Below are 13447 nucleotides of genomic sequence, written 5' to 3'. Positions count from 1 at the left end.
ACATTGAATAACCTTCCCATTCTTAACATTATAAGCTGTGAACTTAAAGTAGCATTAAATAGTCTTTGGGGGATTTTGTACTGAAAGAAATACTTAACACCAAAGAAATTCACAGTCAGTAGATTAATACTCAGAAGAAAACCACAATTCCATTTTGAGCCAGTCACATGAAAACTCACGGTAAATGATTATGGTTATAGTTTTTCAATCAAATGAAAAAAATTTACAAGATAAATTTTTAGGAAGAGTTGTAGCTGTTTTCCATCTCTCCTGAAGACAGAAATAAATAAAGTAGACTTCAACTTAGCAGAATTTTTTCATGTGTGGTGAAGGTAAGCTTCTGTAAGCTTCTGGAATTCTCATTGAGATATCCTGCCTTGTCTTTAAAACAAGACAATTATAACATAAGATTTATCTTGAATATGGACTAAACCAAGAGGCATAGCTTTAAACGGATGTCTTCTTGCCAAAATAATGTTGCAAACTGACCAGGAAATAACAGAAATTAATCAAATCTTTGGGCTCACAGACAACTCACAGATTCATGCAAACACTTGAGGAAATAGAATTGACCCTCGAGCAAAATAGAGTTCTAACAGGTTTTGCATAATTGCTATACCTTTTCAAGTTACTGTCCTGTGACACTGGCTAAAAAGAAAATAACTGAAATGGATAGGAAGCAAGAATTTATTTGACTACTTTGAGTCTGGCTTTGTGGTGAATGGGAATGAAGAGTGATAATAAGTTGTAGTAAACAATTAAAGGTACATTTTAAAAGATTTTCTTTGAGACTCCTTACATTATTACAGATGCGAGCACACGTCAACTCAAGGTGGTTCATCTTCCGAAAGAACATAGAGAGACTTCTTCATGCTATTATGCCATCTACCTTTATTCCTCTTTATACAATGGTAAGGTCTGGATTTAAGACTTTTCCTCATTTTAATCTTCTGTTTAGTCATTATAAAATACTTAAGAATACTTTCTAAACTTTTATAGGTCACCTTTTCCAGAATAAGATACCATGAAGCCGTGCTGCATTGGTACTGGCAGAAAAAGGTGGGAACAAGTTACACTTACTTGTAATTTGATATGTTGAAGTTTACAGTGTTATGGTTATGTTTACCTCAGACAAATATGGAAATAATGAAACAGACACCAAGTGTTTGCCTTCCAATAAAAAATGTCCTGGGCTACACAGGTGACAGAATCCCTAATGAACAAAATTACAAAGAAGAGGCAACTCCCATTGCCTCTTAAGAGGCAACTCTTGAAGAGAAGAAATTCAAAAAAGAAACTGATGCTGACATTTCTAAACTTTTTATTTTATTTTAGCAGCATGACCTTTTACTTTTATTTAGCAGTTAACTTTCTTCATGCAATACTCCTATGGGTTTAACTTATAAAATTGGGCAAAATCCTTTAGGATTGACTGGTTTGAATATTCTTTGGAAGACCTGTTGCTGAAGCTGAAGCTCCAATACTTTGGCTATCTGATGTGAAAAGCTGACTCATTAGAAAAGACCCTGATGCTGGAAAAGATTGAGGGTAGGAGGAGAAGACAGTGACAGAGGGTGAGATGGTTGGATGGCATCACTGACTCAATGGACTTTAGTTTGAGCAAACTCTTGGAGATAGTGACGGACAGGGAAGCCTGGTATGCTGCAGTCCATGGGGTCGCAAAGAGTCAGGCACAACTTAGCAACTGAACAACAAGTACAAATGATTCTATTTCTGAAAAAAACAAAACCAGTAATACAAAATTATATTTGTTCTTTGAGAAAAACATCTAAGTATTGTAGTAATTGTCAATGACTTAAGATGGGACTGCAATGAGATTCCCTCCAATACTGAGATTTCTATGATTTTAACATAAAAAAAAGGACAAAGTCAAATTACTTATAAAACACAATCTAATTCCAATGTAATGCTATACCACATTAATTTTGGGCAGTCGACTCACAGATGCCATATATGGAGATTCAGATTCCTGATCTTCCACTGTGGAAATGTTACAACTTCATTGACTAAATAAATAGTTCTATTTAGTACGTAAACACTGAGCTAGGCATGGTGATGAACATGAGGCAGCCCCTACCCTTTGTATAGCTCAGAGATTAGTACAGGAAATGGATACTTGCAGTGGAGAGGCACTGCCCTTGAGGGGAATGGTCATAGACTCGGGGAAGGAGGGTGGAGGTTGAAAAAACCTCTCAGACATTCAGAGTGGCAAGTATTCGGTGGAGCTGGAAGAAGCTCATATGTGCGAGAATGACAAGAGAAGGAGCTGGAATAGCAAGTAGGACCTGAAACACCATGAATATTATTTTAAGGAAAATCGGAAGACAAAGGAGACTTGAAGTCTCAGGTGTGGATTTCAGAAAGATTACTTTGCTGTATAGAGACTAGATTGTAATGAATCAAGATTTATTCATACAGAGATGAATAAAATAAGGTCCCTGCCTCAAAAAGCTAAAAGTCCAAAGGGGAAAGAGATAGCAAAAGGCAGTTAAATGTAGGACCATGGGTGTAATGTTAGAGGCCAGGATGATACGGGAATGCACACAACCCAGGCTTGACACCTTGGCTTGTATGGTTGATAGACTGTAGATGGTGAAGGTGCATCTTTGAATGTGCATCTTCCAAGTCACAGAGGTTCACTGGACCCATCACTCTTCTTAGGGACACTTCATGCAGGGTCTGAGCAGTGACTAAATCACTTCTGGCTTCTTCCAAGACAGAGTTCATAGTTCTTTTTTTTTTTTTTCAATTGTGGATTTCTTTGTGGCTGGACAAAGACTGAATGCTAAGAATTCTTTATACAGAACATGTGGATTCAGGAATTTCTGGGAAGAGAGAGGAGAGTGAGGAAGGCAGGAAGCTTCAAATTACCAGCCATTGCAGGACTTCACCTTGTGGTCATGCAATGAAATCTGTTTCACATTGAAGAATAAATAGGAAAGTAAACAATGCTGTTTAAAAATGAAGTCTATTTTCAAGATTTTAATCTCTGAACAAATAAAAGGAAAGTTCTTACTCTTTTTACAGGTGATAAATGGAGGACTTTTTCTCTTGGGAACGCTGATAGCTGTCAGTGGTACCTACCTACTTATGCGCTACAAATCACCGAGCCCCCTGGACTACTTGAGAAGACCATCAGAGTGGGTCACTTACTTCCAGAATACAGGACATGTTTCCCTGTAAATTCCTTGGAGTCACTAGAACAATTTCCCAATGTCACTAGCAAGTGATAAAAAGATCCTGAAGTAGCAAATATTTGATTTCTCTGTAACCAAAACAGGAACAAAATCATGTTTCCATTATCATTTAATTCACTAATGGAAGATATTTATCAGCTTATAATCAAATTCAGTGTAGAATTTCTCTGCAAGTTTATTGTGATTATTGAAAAAATAACCCATCATTTTCAGTTGTAAAATGCAGTTTTCCCACAGCACTATTGTTAGGTCACATCATTCTAAATATAAAAGCACAATGACTAAGATCTCTTTCACTTCTCAAAAAGTAAGGCCCTAGAGATCTCAAGAAGTCACGATCATACTTTTCTTTAAAGGACTTAATGAAAATCATGATAGGATTGACTTAACACTTGAGACTAAAAGTCACAATTTGCCTAATGGATTAGTATTAATTGTACTTTTCATCACTTGGATGAAACTCACTCAAACACAGGGCTCAGATTTTCTTGCTAAAACTAGAAGTATAAATAAACAAAGGGGGCTTTCTCAAGAGTTCAGAATGAATCAGTTTTATTTCCCAGTCTTCAAATGCCAGTATTACCTTCTGAGGATTTTATAAGTTTATTTTTTTAATTAAAAAAATTTTGTGTTAAAAGTCATAATATAAAACATACTATTTTAACCATATTTAAGGCTATTAAAGCCATACTAAGTAAAGGTTAGGAAGAGTCTTATAAATTAAATATCTATATACATAAAGGTGGAAACAGTTTCATAGAAAGAGGAAGCCATGTTTATTCCATTTCAGAAGCAACTTATTAACATTCTTAAACTATATGCTGCAAAACCAGGGATAAACTTGATGTTTAAAAGTTCATTTAGAACACTAGATTGTGAATCAGAAAAGCAAAGCTCTGCTCCAAGATTCAATATAAACTAAACGTGTGACATTGGACATGTTTTTAATGTCTCTGGGCCTCTGTATTATTTCTAAATTATTGGATATACTATGTTAAATGCATTAATTATCTTACAGGAAATCATTATTCTTCCAAATCATGCAATTTTATATTTCTTTTGAGAATGTCAATAATTTTCACAGAAATACTAAAGTTTCAGAATCACTGACAATTAAAACAAGGCCTGGAAAAAAATTTTTTTCCTCCTAAAATCACCAAATACCTTCAAACTATATTATTCAATTTTAAAGAAATGTATGAAATCAGACAACTTAAATTTTTATGTGGAGAACTTTTGTCTTTTCTAGATTATATAGACATGCTCATTTTCACTGACAGTTGGAATTTGTTTTTGTTGTCATACATGATCTTAGGTTGTTATAACTTAGAGTATTAACTTAAATATGATTTAGAAATACAGGAATAAAGAACAATTCAGAGAAAACAAAAAATGAGTCTGTTTCTTCAAAAACAAAGCAAAATTTCATTTAGTGAATACTTTTTTTTTGGTTCTTCCTTCTTCAATAGGCCAACTGAATCACTTAGCAGTCTTTCAAGTGGTGGCTCAGACAGTAAGGCGTCTGTCTACAATGTGAGAGACCTGGGCTCGATCCCTGGGTTGGGGAGATTCCCTGGAGAAGGAAATGGCAACCCACTCCAGTACTCTTGCCTTGAAAATCCCATGGACGGAGGAGCTTGGTGCAGGCTACTATCCACGGGGTCACACAGAGTCACACACGACTGAGCGACTTCACTTTCTTTCAAGTGTGATTAATTATGAAGATGCAACACCACTTAGAATAGTCATGTAAGAAATAAAAATTAGGAAATGAAATGGTTCACTTACTTGCCTACATTGTCAAAGAAATCCTTGAGTCCTAACAATCCATGTTTAGTCTAAATAATGACTCATGAAAAAACAGCCTCTTCATGCTCTGACCACAATTTATGCAGTGGATTGATTGAAAAGCAATGAGGATTAAATAACACAGTTCATGAATACAGTCCTACAGTTACTTTCATTCTCCTTCAAATGTAGCTTTGTTTGGTTTTTGCTGGAACCTTTTTTCTAAATCTAGAATTCTTGGAAAATTATGAGAAATCACTAGGAGGAGAGGCTAATCCTACCATGTTCAGATTTGAAATGAAATAGATGGAGACATCTCTCTTCCATCAACACTGGCTTCACCATGTACATCCACTGCTAATGCATGATTACCTGTAAATCTTGATCACCTTGAAATCCATCATTTGTGTGTGAGTGTGTTGCTTTTAACCATCTGAGCCACCAGCGAAACCCTTGTGTGTTGCTTTGCAATGGTATCTTCTAGAGCTTGCTCAGCAACAGTTTGTCTGAAGCTCCTCTTTATCATGTTACACAGAGCAACAGTCTTTGGTTTCACATAAAATTAAGGAACTGATTTTCTTTTTCATTCTAGAATTGCCTCTTTGATAAATTTGATTGAGCAAACATTTGACATGACACTAAATAGGACCCAACACTACAGAAAATCTGAGAATTTCTAGCAATTTCACACATGTGTATGAAACAAAATCATTTTAACTGCCAAGGGTTTCTTTCTTTCTTTCTTTTTGAGAAATACATTACGTGCTTTGGAAAATTCAGTCATTTAAAAATATGTATTTGAAGTGAAAATTTCTGACATGTTAGAAGTTGATGGTGCCTGATACGCACCTTGTGCCCTAAGTGATTTTCCATTGTATAAAGCAACCACTGAATTAAAAGAATCCGTCTTGCTCGATTACTCCCTGAGGTCAAAGAGTCCAAGAGCAATTCAGATTCCCTTCTGAATCACAAAAGTTCTGTTAATATTACATAGATGGGGAATTCCAAAATGGTCCTTATAATGATAGTCTAAATAGCATCTGATTTAAGTTCCATCTTTCATTACTGTTTTTCAATCCAATAAAGGATGAACTTGGATTACATCAACCTTTGACCCATTGGTTCTGTCACTGTCACCCACTGATAATGATTCATCATTAGTGATGATAAAAATGATGGAAGAAGAGTTAAAAGTTCTTTTTTCTTTGGCCTGTCCCTGTCTTTCTGTGACTTCACACTGGATGTTAAACGCATTTCTCTCCCAACTGCAGATAGGTCTTTAGCCGGTATCTGGCATCTCAGCAGTTAGAAACATAAGAGCTGCAAGAGGGCTCTTTAAAACTCGGCAGGGAGAAAATAAAGTTGAATGTTAAGTAAAAGTCTGGCCCTTAACCTGGATTAACATTTAGGAAAATTGGATTAATTTAATTTGGGTTGTTCTTTTTTACTTATTAGCTGATGTGGAGTTAGGTGGTAATGCTCAGTCTACTTAATTAATCCTGGAATTTAATGTCTTTTACTTATTATAATTCTTATTAACTTTACTACATAAGCCTCTTTCAATGCCATATAATATCCATAGATTCAAATTGCATGAACCTTCCATGAAGGCAGCTAGATGTGTTTCTTTAAGGCATTTTGAACATTAATTCATTCCACAAATATTCAATGAGCCCTTATGAGGTGAGGCAACTTGTGCTACAATCCGGGGATATTGCGGGAAGCAGAGACAGTCAAGGGCCTTCCTAGCAGAGTTTCAGCTTGGTGTACTTACTAATGTGCCTTTAATTAGGTTAAGAGTTTTTTTCCCTTGTATCAAGATTACATATCAGTTGGTAAAAATATACAACAGCAAACCAGGTTCAAATCCAGGCACCAAAGTGTCCTGAAGCAAGTAAATTTTAACTCCTTTGAACCTAGCTCATAAATCCATAAATAAAATAATATTAGTATCTATTTCATGGAGTTTTGCAAAGATAATGGATGTAATCTGCATAGTGCAGTAAGAATTATAAATAAATTATTAACTTTGTATTTGTTATCATTACTAAACATAAAATGTTTTCTGATGTATTAAACTCTGATTTTAATAAAATTTTACCTAACAAATGCAAGCCTCTATTGGTAGGTCTTAGAATTGTTATTACAGTCAGTGGGAATATCCTACACATCCCATCCCAGAGTCTGGCTGAAACCAGGAAATATTTGCAACTTATGGCCTTTGGGGGCTTCCCAGGTGGTACTAGAGGTAAAGAACTTGCCTGCCAATGCAGGAGACATAAGAGATATGGTTTCAATCCCTGGGCTGGGAAGATCCCTTGGAGGAGGGCATGGCAACCCACTTCAGTTATTCTTGTTTGGAGAATTCCAGGGACAGAGGAGCCTGGTGGGCTACAGTCCATAGGGTTGCAAAGAGTTGAACACGACTGAAGCGACTTCTCACACACACACACACACACGCCCTTTTTAGTTTACCTCCTCATCTCCCCACTCTTTGTTCTATAAAAGAAGCTAGCATCCCAACCCCAGCAAGATGGTTCTCTAGGACATTAGAAAGCCATCTTCTGGGACTCCTGGCTTTTAAAATAAAGTCATTAATTCCTCATCCCAAAACTTTGTCTCCCAATTTATTGACATGTTGTGTGGCTTGCGGAACAATCTTGGACTTGGTAACAGAAGTTCCTGCTATTAGTATTATAAATGTGTGGTGGCTGCGATTGTTGGTGACTCTGACATTCTTGTGTTGCAGGAAGCGGGACCCCTTCCAGGGCCTGAGAGTGGGCTCTTGTTTAACACTCAGAATGAATTGTCCACAGAGACTTGGGCTGACAAAGCAAGAGATTTTATTGGGAAGGGAAGCCCAGGCAGAGAGCAGCAAGGTAAAAGAACACAGGAGATTGGCTCTGTCACATGTCTTGCAGTTTCGGCAACGGGATTAGTTTCCAGGTTGACTCTGGCTAATCAGTCTGATGCGGGGTCATTCCTAGGGGTGCATATACTGCTCATCCAAGATGCATTTCAGCGAGCAGGATTCTGGGAGGTGGTAGGACATGTGGCATCTCCTTTTGACCTTTCCCAAATTCTTCCGGTTGGTAGTGGCTTGTTAGTTCCGTGTTCCTTATTGGGACCTCCTGTCATAAAATAGCTCATGGAAATGATGACTTTGGTGCCTGGTCAAAGTGGGCACTTTCAGTCAGTGTGTTTCCCCTAACACCTGTTTACTGATATGGCAGCAGAGACCCAGTCATACTTCTTCGTACTTTCACCACTTCTTCCTATGCCCTCTGTAACTCTTTCCAAAAGTAGTTGCTTGTCCCTATTGCATGTATGTAGAAATAAATAAGACTGGGTCTCTCTTGAGAAGTTCACTCTTCAGCAAGGCTGACTAGTACATAAATATACTGCTGTCGAAGGTGATACATGCCATGAGGGAGATGACTGGTGAGGGCCATGGGAATATACAGGAGACAGAACCAGTTCAGAGGTAGGTAATAGCAAGTAGATCCTGATCTCAGCCCTTCTGAGGTGAGGAGGAGTTTAGAAAAGCAGGAGAGACAAAATGTTCCAAGGAAAGGAAATGGGCTCAGACAAAGAGGTAAAATAACATGTCAATTTCTGGGGACAAAAAATACTACAGTTGCCTGGAGCCTGAGGTGGCTAAAGGGACGGTGTGTGGAAAAAATGAGACTGGATGAGACTGGTGTGTGAAAAATGAGATGGCCATGCAGGACCTGAGAGTCAGCTCAGAGGCCTTATTTTTAATTATGAAGGCAATGGAACCCTTAAAGGACTTACTCCGGGTAGTGATGTAAGAAAATTTTCACTTGAGAACAATTAATCTGGTGGCAGTATAAAGTGAATGGATTAAGAGGAAAGCAAGAAGAATTGATGCTTTTGAACTGTGGTGTTGGAGAAGACTCTTGAGAGTCCCTTGGACTGCAAGGAGATCCAACCAGTCCATTCTAAAGGAGATCAGCCCTGGGTGTTCTTTGGAGGGAATGATGCTAAAGCTGAAACTCCAGTACTTTGGCCACCTTATGCGAAGAGTTGACTCATTGGAAAAGACTCTGATGCTGGGAGGGATTGGGGGCAGGAGGAGAAAGGGATGACAGAGGATGAGATGGCTGGATGGCATCACCGACTCAATGGACGTGAGTCTGAGTGAACTCCGGGAGTTGGTGATGGACAGGGAGGCCTGGCGTGCTGTGATTCATGGGGTCACAAAGAGTCAGATGTGACTGAGCGACTGAACTGAACTGAACTGAAGAATAAAGAGGCCCAAGGAAAAGAAGCTCTATGACCCACCTCCCAAAATATTGGAAATAAAAGCAAAAATAAACAAATGGGACCTAATTAACCTTAAAAGCTTCTGCACATCAAAGGAAACTATTAGCAAGGTGAAAAGACAGCCTTCAGAATGGGAGAAAATAATAGCAAATGAAGCAACCGACAAACAACTAATCTCAAAAATATACAAGCAACTCCTACAGCTCAACTCCAGAAAAATAAACGACCCAATCAAAAAATGGGCCAAAGAACTAAATAGACATTTCTCCAAAGAAGACATACAGATGGCTAACAAACACATGAAAAGATGCTCAACATCACTCATTATCAGAGAAATGCAAATCAAAACCACTATGAGGTACCATTTCACACCAGTCAGAATGGCTGCGATCCAAAAGTCTACAAATAATAAATGCTGGAGAGGGTGTGGAGAAAAGGGAACCCTCTTACACTGTTGGTGGGAATGCAAACTAGTACAGCCACTATGGAGAACAGTGTGGAGATTCCTTAAAAAACTGGAAATAGAACTGCCTTATGATCCAGCAACCCCACTGCTGGGCATACACACTGAGGAAACCAGAAGGGAAAGAGACACGTGTACCCCAATGTTCATCACAGCTCTGTTTATAATAGCCAAGACATGGAAGCAACCTAGATGTCCATCAGCAGATGAATGGATAAGAAAGCTTTGGTATATATACACAATGGAGTATTACTCAGCCATTAAGAAGAATACATTTGAATAAGTTCTAATGAGGTGGATGAAACTGGAGCCTATTATACAGAGTGAAGTAAGCCAGAAGGAAAAACATAAATACAGTATACTAACGCATATATATGGAATTTAGAAAGATGGTAACAATAACCCGGTGTACGAGACAGCAAAAGAGACACTGATGTATAGAACAGTCTTATGGACTCTGTGGGAGAGGGAGAGGGTGGGAAGATTTAGGAGAATGGCAATGAAACATGTAAAATATCATGTAGGAAACGAGTTGCCAGTCCAGGTTCGATGCACGATGCTGGATGCTTGGGGCTGGTGCACTGGGACGGCCCAGAGGGATGGTATGGGGAGGGAGGAGGGAGGAGGGTTCGGGATGGGGAACACATGTATACCTGTGGCGGATTCATTTTGATATTTGGCAAAACTAATACAATTATGTAAAGTTTAAAAATAAAATAAAATTAGAAAAAAAAAAAAAAAGCCCTTGAATGAGACAAGAGGATGGGGCCAGAGAGTCAGTAACAAAAATAACAGAGAAAGAGGTCCTAGAAACATTAAGAGCAGAAACTCACAATTAAGTGGGAGCTGTCAACAATGTCACAAGTCTCAATGCCACAGATTCCAGGAAAAAAGAAAAACCTGAAAAGTGTCCATTGGCTCTAACATGGGAGACCATCAATGACCTTAATGAGTGCTGTTTCTGTGAGAGTGTGGTAGAAGAAGGAATTGCCAATTTGCAATGGGTTGAGGAATAAATATGTGAATTTACTAAATGGCAGACTTTCTGAGGCTGTGACTCAACCTTATTCACTATGTATCCTCAGTAAATAGTAATTGTCTTCGCTTGGGCTTCCATAACACATTACTACTGAGTGGCTTAAACAATAGAAACTCATTTCTCACAGACTTGGAGACTGGGAAGTCTAAGATCAAATTGCCAGTAAGGTTTTCATTCTGAGGCCTCTTTTCTTGGCTTGAGGATAGCCACATTCTCTCTATATACTGTCAGTTGTGAGAGAGAATGAGAGTGGTTTCTCTTTGTCTTCTTAGAAGGGCACTGAACCATCACGAGGGCCCCACCCTCAGGACCCCATTCTCGTATGTCCCTATTTACCTGCCAAAGGCCCCATCTCCTACACCATCACACTGAATATCTGAGGGACACAAATATTCAGCCCATAACAGCAAGCAATTGGTACATTTTAGATGTTTAATAAATATTGGTCAAATAAATGCTTATGTAGTGATAAAGTGGCATCAGTTTTCTTTAACAGTGATGAGAAAAATAAAGTGATAAGCTAGAGGGAGTTGAGGATATATTTTGAATTAAATTTGCATGGTTATATGCTAGAGTTTGGAGAAGGAAATGGCAACCCACTCCAGTATTCTTGCCTGGAGAATCCCATGGACAGAGGAGCCTGGCATGGGGTTGCAAGAGTCAGACACGACTTAGTGACTACACCACCACCACCATGCTAAAGATACTGAGCCAGTAGTAAGGGAGAAATTGAGGATATAAGTAAAAGAGAAAATTATTACTTGAGAGAGGTCCCTGAGGTAGAGAATGGGGGTGGGGAAGAAAACAAGAATCTAGAATCAGATTGGTCCTGAGAGATCTCTCCCATTACCTTGCAACTAAAGAGTGAGGTCTAACAATGAGTTTGAACATGGAGGCAAGGAGTTGAGGAATTTCTTGATAATTACTTTATTTTGCCCAACAAATAAGAAGCATGATTGTTTCATAACAATGAGGTGGGGCATAGTAGGACAAGAGAGTATGATGAGAACTGATGATTTGTAATAGCAATAGCAACTAAGTAGAGAGTAGATTGGGCTCCCCAGGTTGTGCTAGTGGTAAAGAATTTGCCAGCCAGTGCAGGAGACATAGAGGTTTGGGTTCAATCCCTGGGTCAGGAAGATCTCCTGGAGGAGGGTATGGCAATCCACTCCAGTATTCTTGCTTGGGAAATCCCTCAGACAGAAGATCCTGGGAGGCTACAGTTCATGGGGTCACCAAGAGTTAGACACCACTGAAGTGACTTAACACACACACAGAGTGGATCATCCAGAGATCCAAAGATTACTAGACAATAATAACAGAAAGTCTCACTGCTCACTGGGTACAGATGCTGGGATTCCAATGTGGTTTTTCTCCAGCTTATCTTATTGACTATAATCTTTAGACTTCCTTCTTGCTAGCACTTAACAAGAAACCTGCCATGGTCAGTTCTTGTCGTTTATGACTCAAAAGGTGATTTCCAGACAAAATACTGTGCCATTCTCTAGTGCAGATTCGGTGAATAAAATTATGGGAAGTGAGAAATCCCCATTATGAGAGTTTTTCAACTCTCAGAATGCTTGAGAATGTAGGGTTTTGGGGGTTGTTGATTGTGTCCATCCAGAAACTTTTCCTTCCTTTTTCTGGTTTAGAGAGTGACGTAGAGAGAGTAAATTCCTCTTTGATTTTTTTGTAGACAGTGACTCACCGTGCAAAATTTTATCAAACAGGAAGTGCCCGAGAGTTGCACCAGCTGTGGGGGAAGAGTATAATTCTCTTCTGAGGGAAAATTTCTACCCAGGACAGTTTGAGGGACAGGTGTTCATAGTCTTGGACTCACATTTTGAATGGAAAACAGAATATGGCCGTGACAATGAGCAATGACACCATCAGGCAGCCAAGAAACAAGAAAAGCACAAAGGAGGAGTGGCTGGTGTCCTTGGATGGCCAGTCCCCCGTGCAGCCTGGCCCATGCATGTCCAGGATGTGGTTGTTCCAGCCCAGGAGAGATGCTCCTGACCACACTGTTGAGGACAGCCAGATGCAAGGGATGGTCCTCCAGGCCTGGGGGAAATTGATCACTCTGGCATGGATCACACAAATATAACACTCATACGCCAGCCTGGTTAGGGTGATGATGGAAACAATCCCTGCAAGATGAGAAAGTGAGACAGCATAGCAGGGCATGGTGGGGGTGCAGGGGAGTGCGGGAAGACCCACCAGGAGTGATACATTCATCACCGAAGTATCTTACAGAGCATCTGGAACCAACAAAGTGCCCCCAAAGCCAAAATATCTAAAAAGAAATATGCCTCACAGTCCTGCAGAAATTCAATTGGAGATACATCTACTCAGAAAGTGTGGAGTGGAAAAGGCATGTGTTCTTTAGTCACCAAGTCATATCTGACTCTTTTGCAACCCTATGAACTGTAGCCCAACAGGCTCCTCTGTCCATGGGACTTCCCAGGCAAGAATACTAGAGTGGGTTGCCATTTCCTTCTCCAGGATGTCTTTCCAACCCAGGGATTGAACTTGAGTCTCCTACATTGGTAGGCAGATTCTTTACCACTGAGCCACCAGGGAAGCCCATGCGAATTACAGCAGGACAAAAAGAAAAGCTCTAAAATCAGCTCTGGCCTAATGGTGCAGCTG

At 39.3% G+C, this 13447-nt stretch overlaps 2 protein-coding genes across 2 annotated transcripts in view; one reads left to right on the top strand and one right to left on the bottom strand.

Moving 5' to 3' along the window:
• Positions 1-4604, top strand: part of KMO (kynurenine 3-monooxygenase) — a 68322-nt gene extending 63718 nt beyond the window's left edge. Inside the window, exons 13-15 of the mRNA NM_001243298.1 lie at positions 810-911; positions 1000-1059; positions 3049-4604. Of these exons, the coding sequence (NP_001230227.1) occupies positions 810-911; positions 1000-1059; positions 3049-3204 (318 nt within the window). The 3' untranslated portion in view covers positions 3205-4604. The remainder of the gene's footprint in view (positions 1-809; positions 912-999; positions 1060-3048) is intronic.
• Positions 4605-4697: 93 nt separating this feature from the next.
• OPN3 (opsin 3) lies at positions 4698-13126 on the bottom strand. The gene is given in 5 exon segments (XM_024976556.2): positions 4698-6203; positions 6206-6399; positions 11132-11163; positions 12636-12685; positions 12688-13126. Coding segments are annotated over 5 exon segments (747 nt in total). The 5' UTR covers positions 13034-13126; the 3' UTR covers positions 4698-6078.
• Between the last annotated feature and the right edge of the window lie 321 nt (positions 13127-13447).

Source organism: Bos taurus, chromosome 16 (genome assembly GCF_002263795.3).
Source record: "Bos taurus isolate L1 Dominette 01449 registration number 42190680 breed Hereford chromosome 16, ARS-UCD2.0, whole genome shotgun sequence".
NCBI lineage: Eukaryota > Metazoa > Chordata > Mammalia > Artiodactyla > Bovidae > Bos > Bos taurus.
Note: the sequence above shows the minus strand (reverse complement) of the source record. Positions and strands in the feature narration are given on the sequence as shown.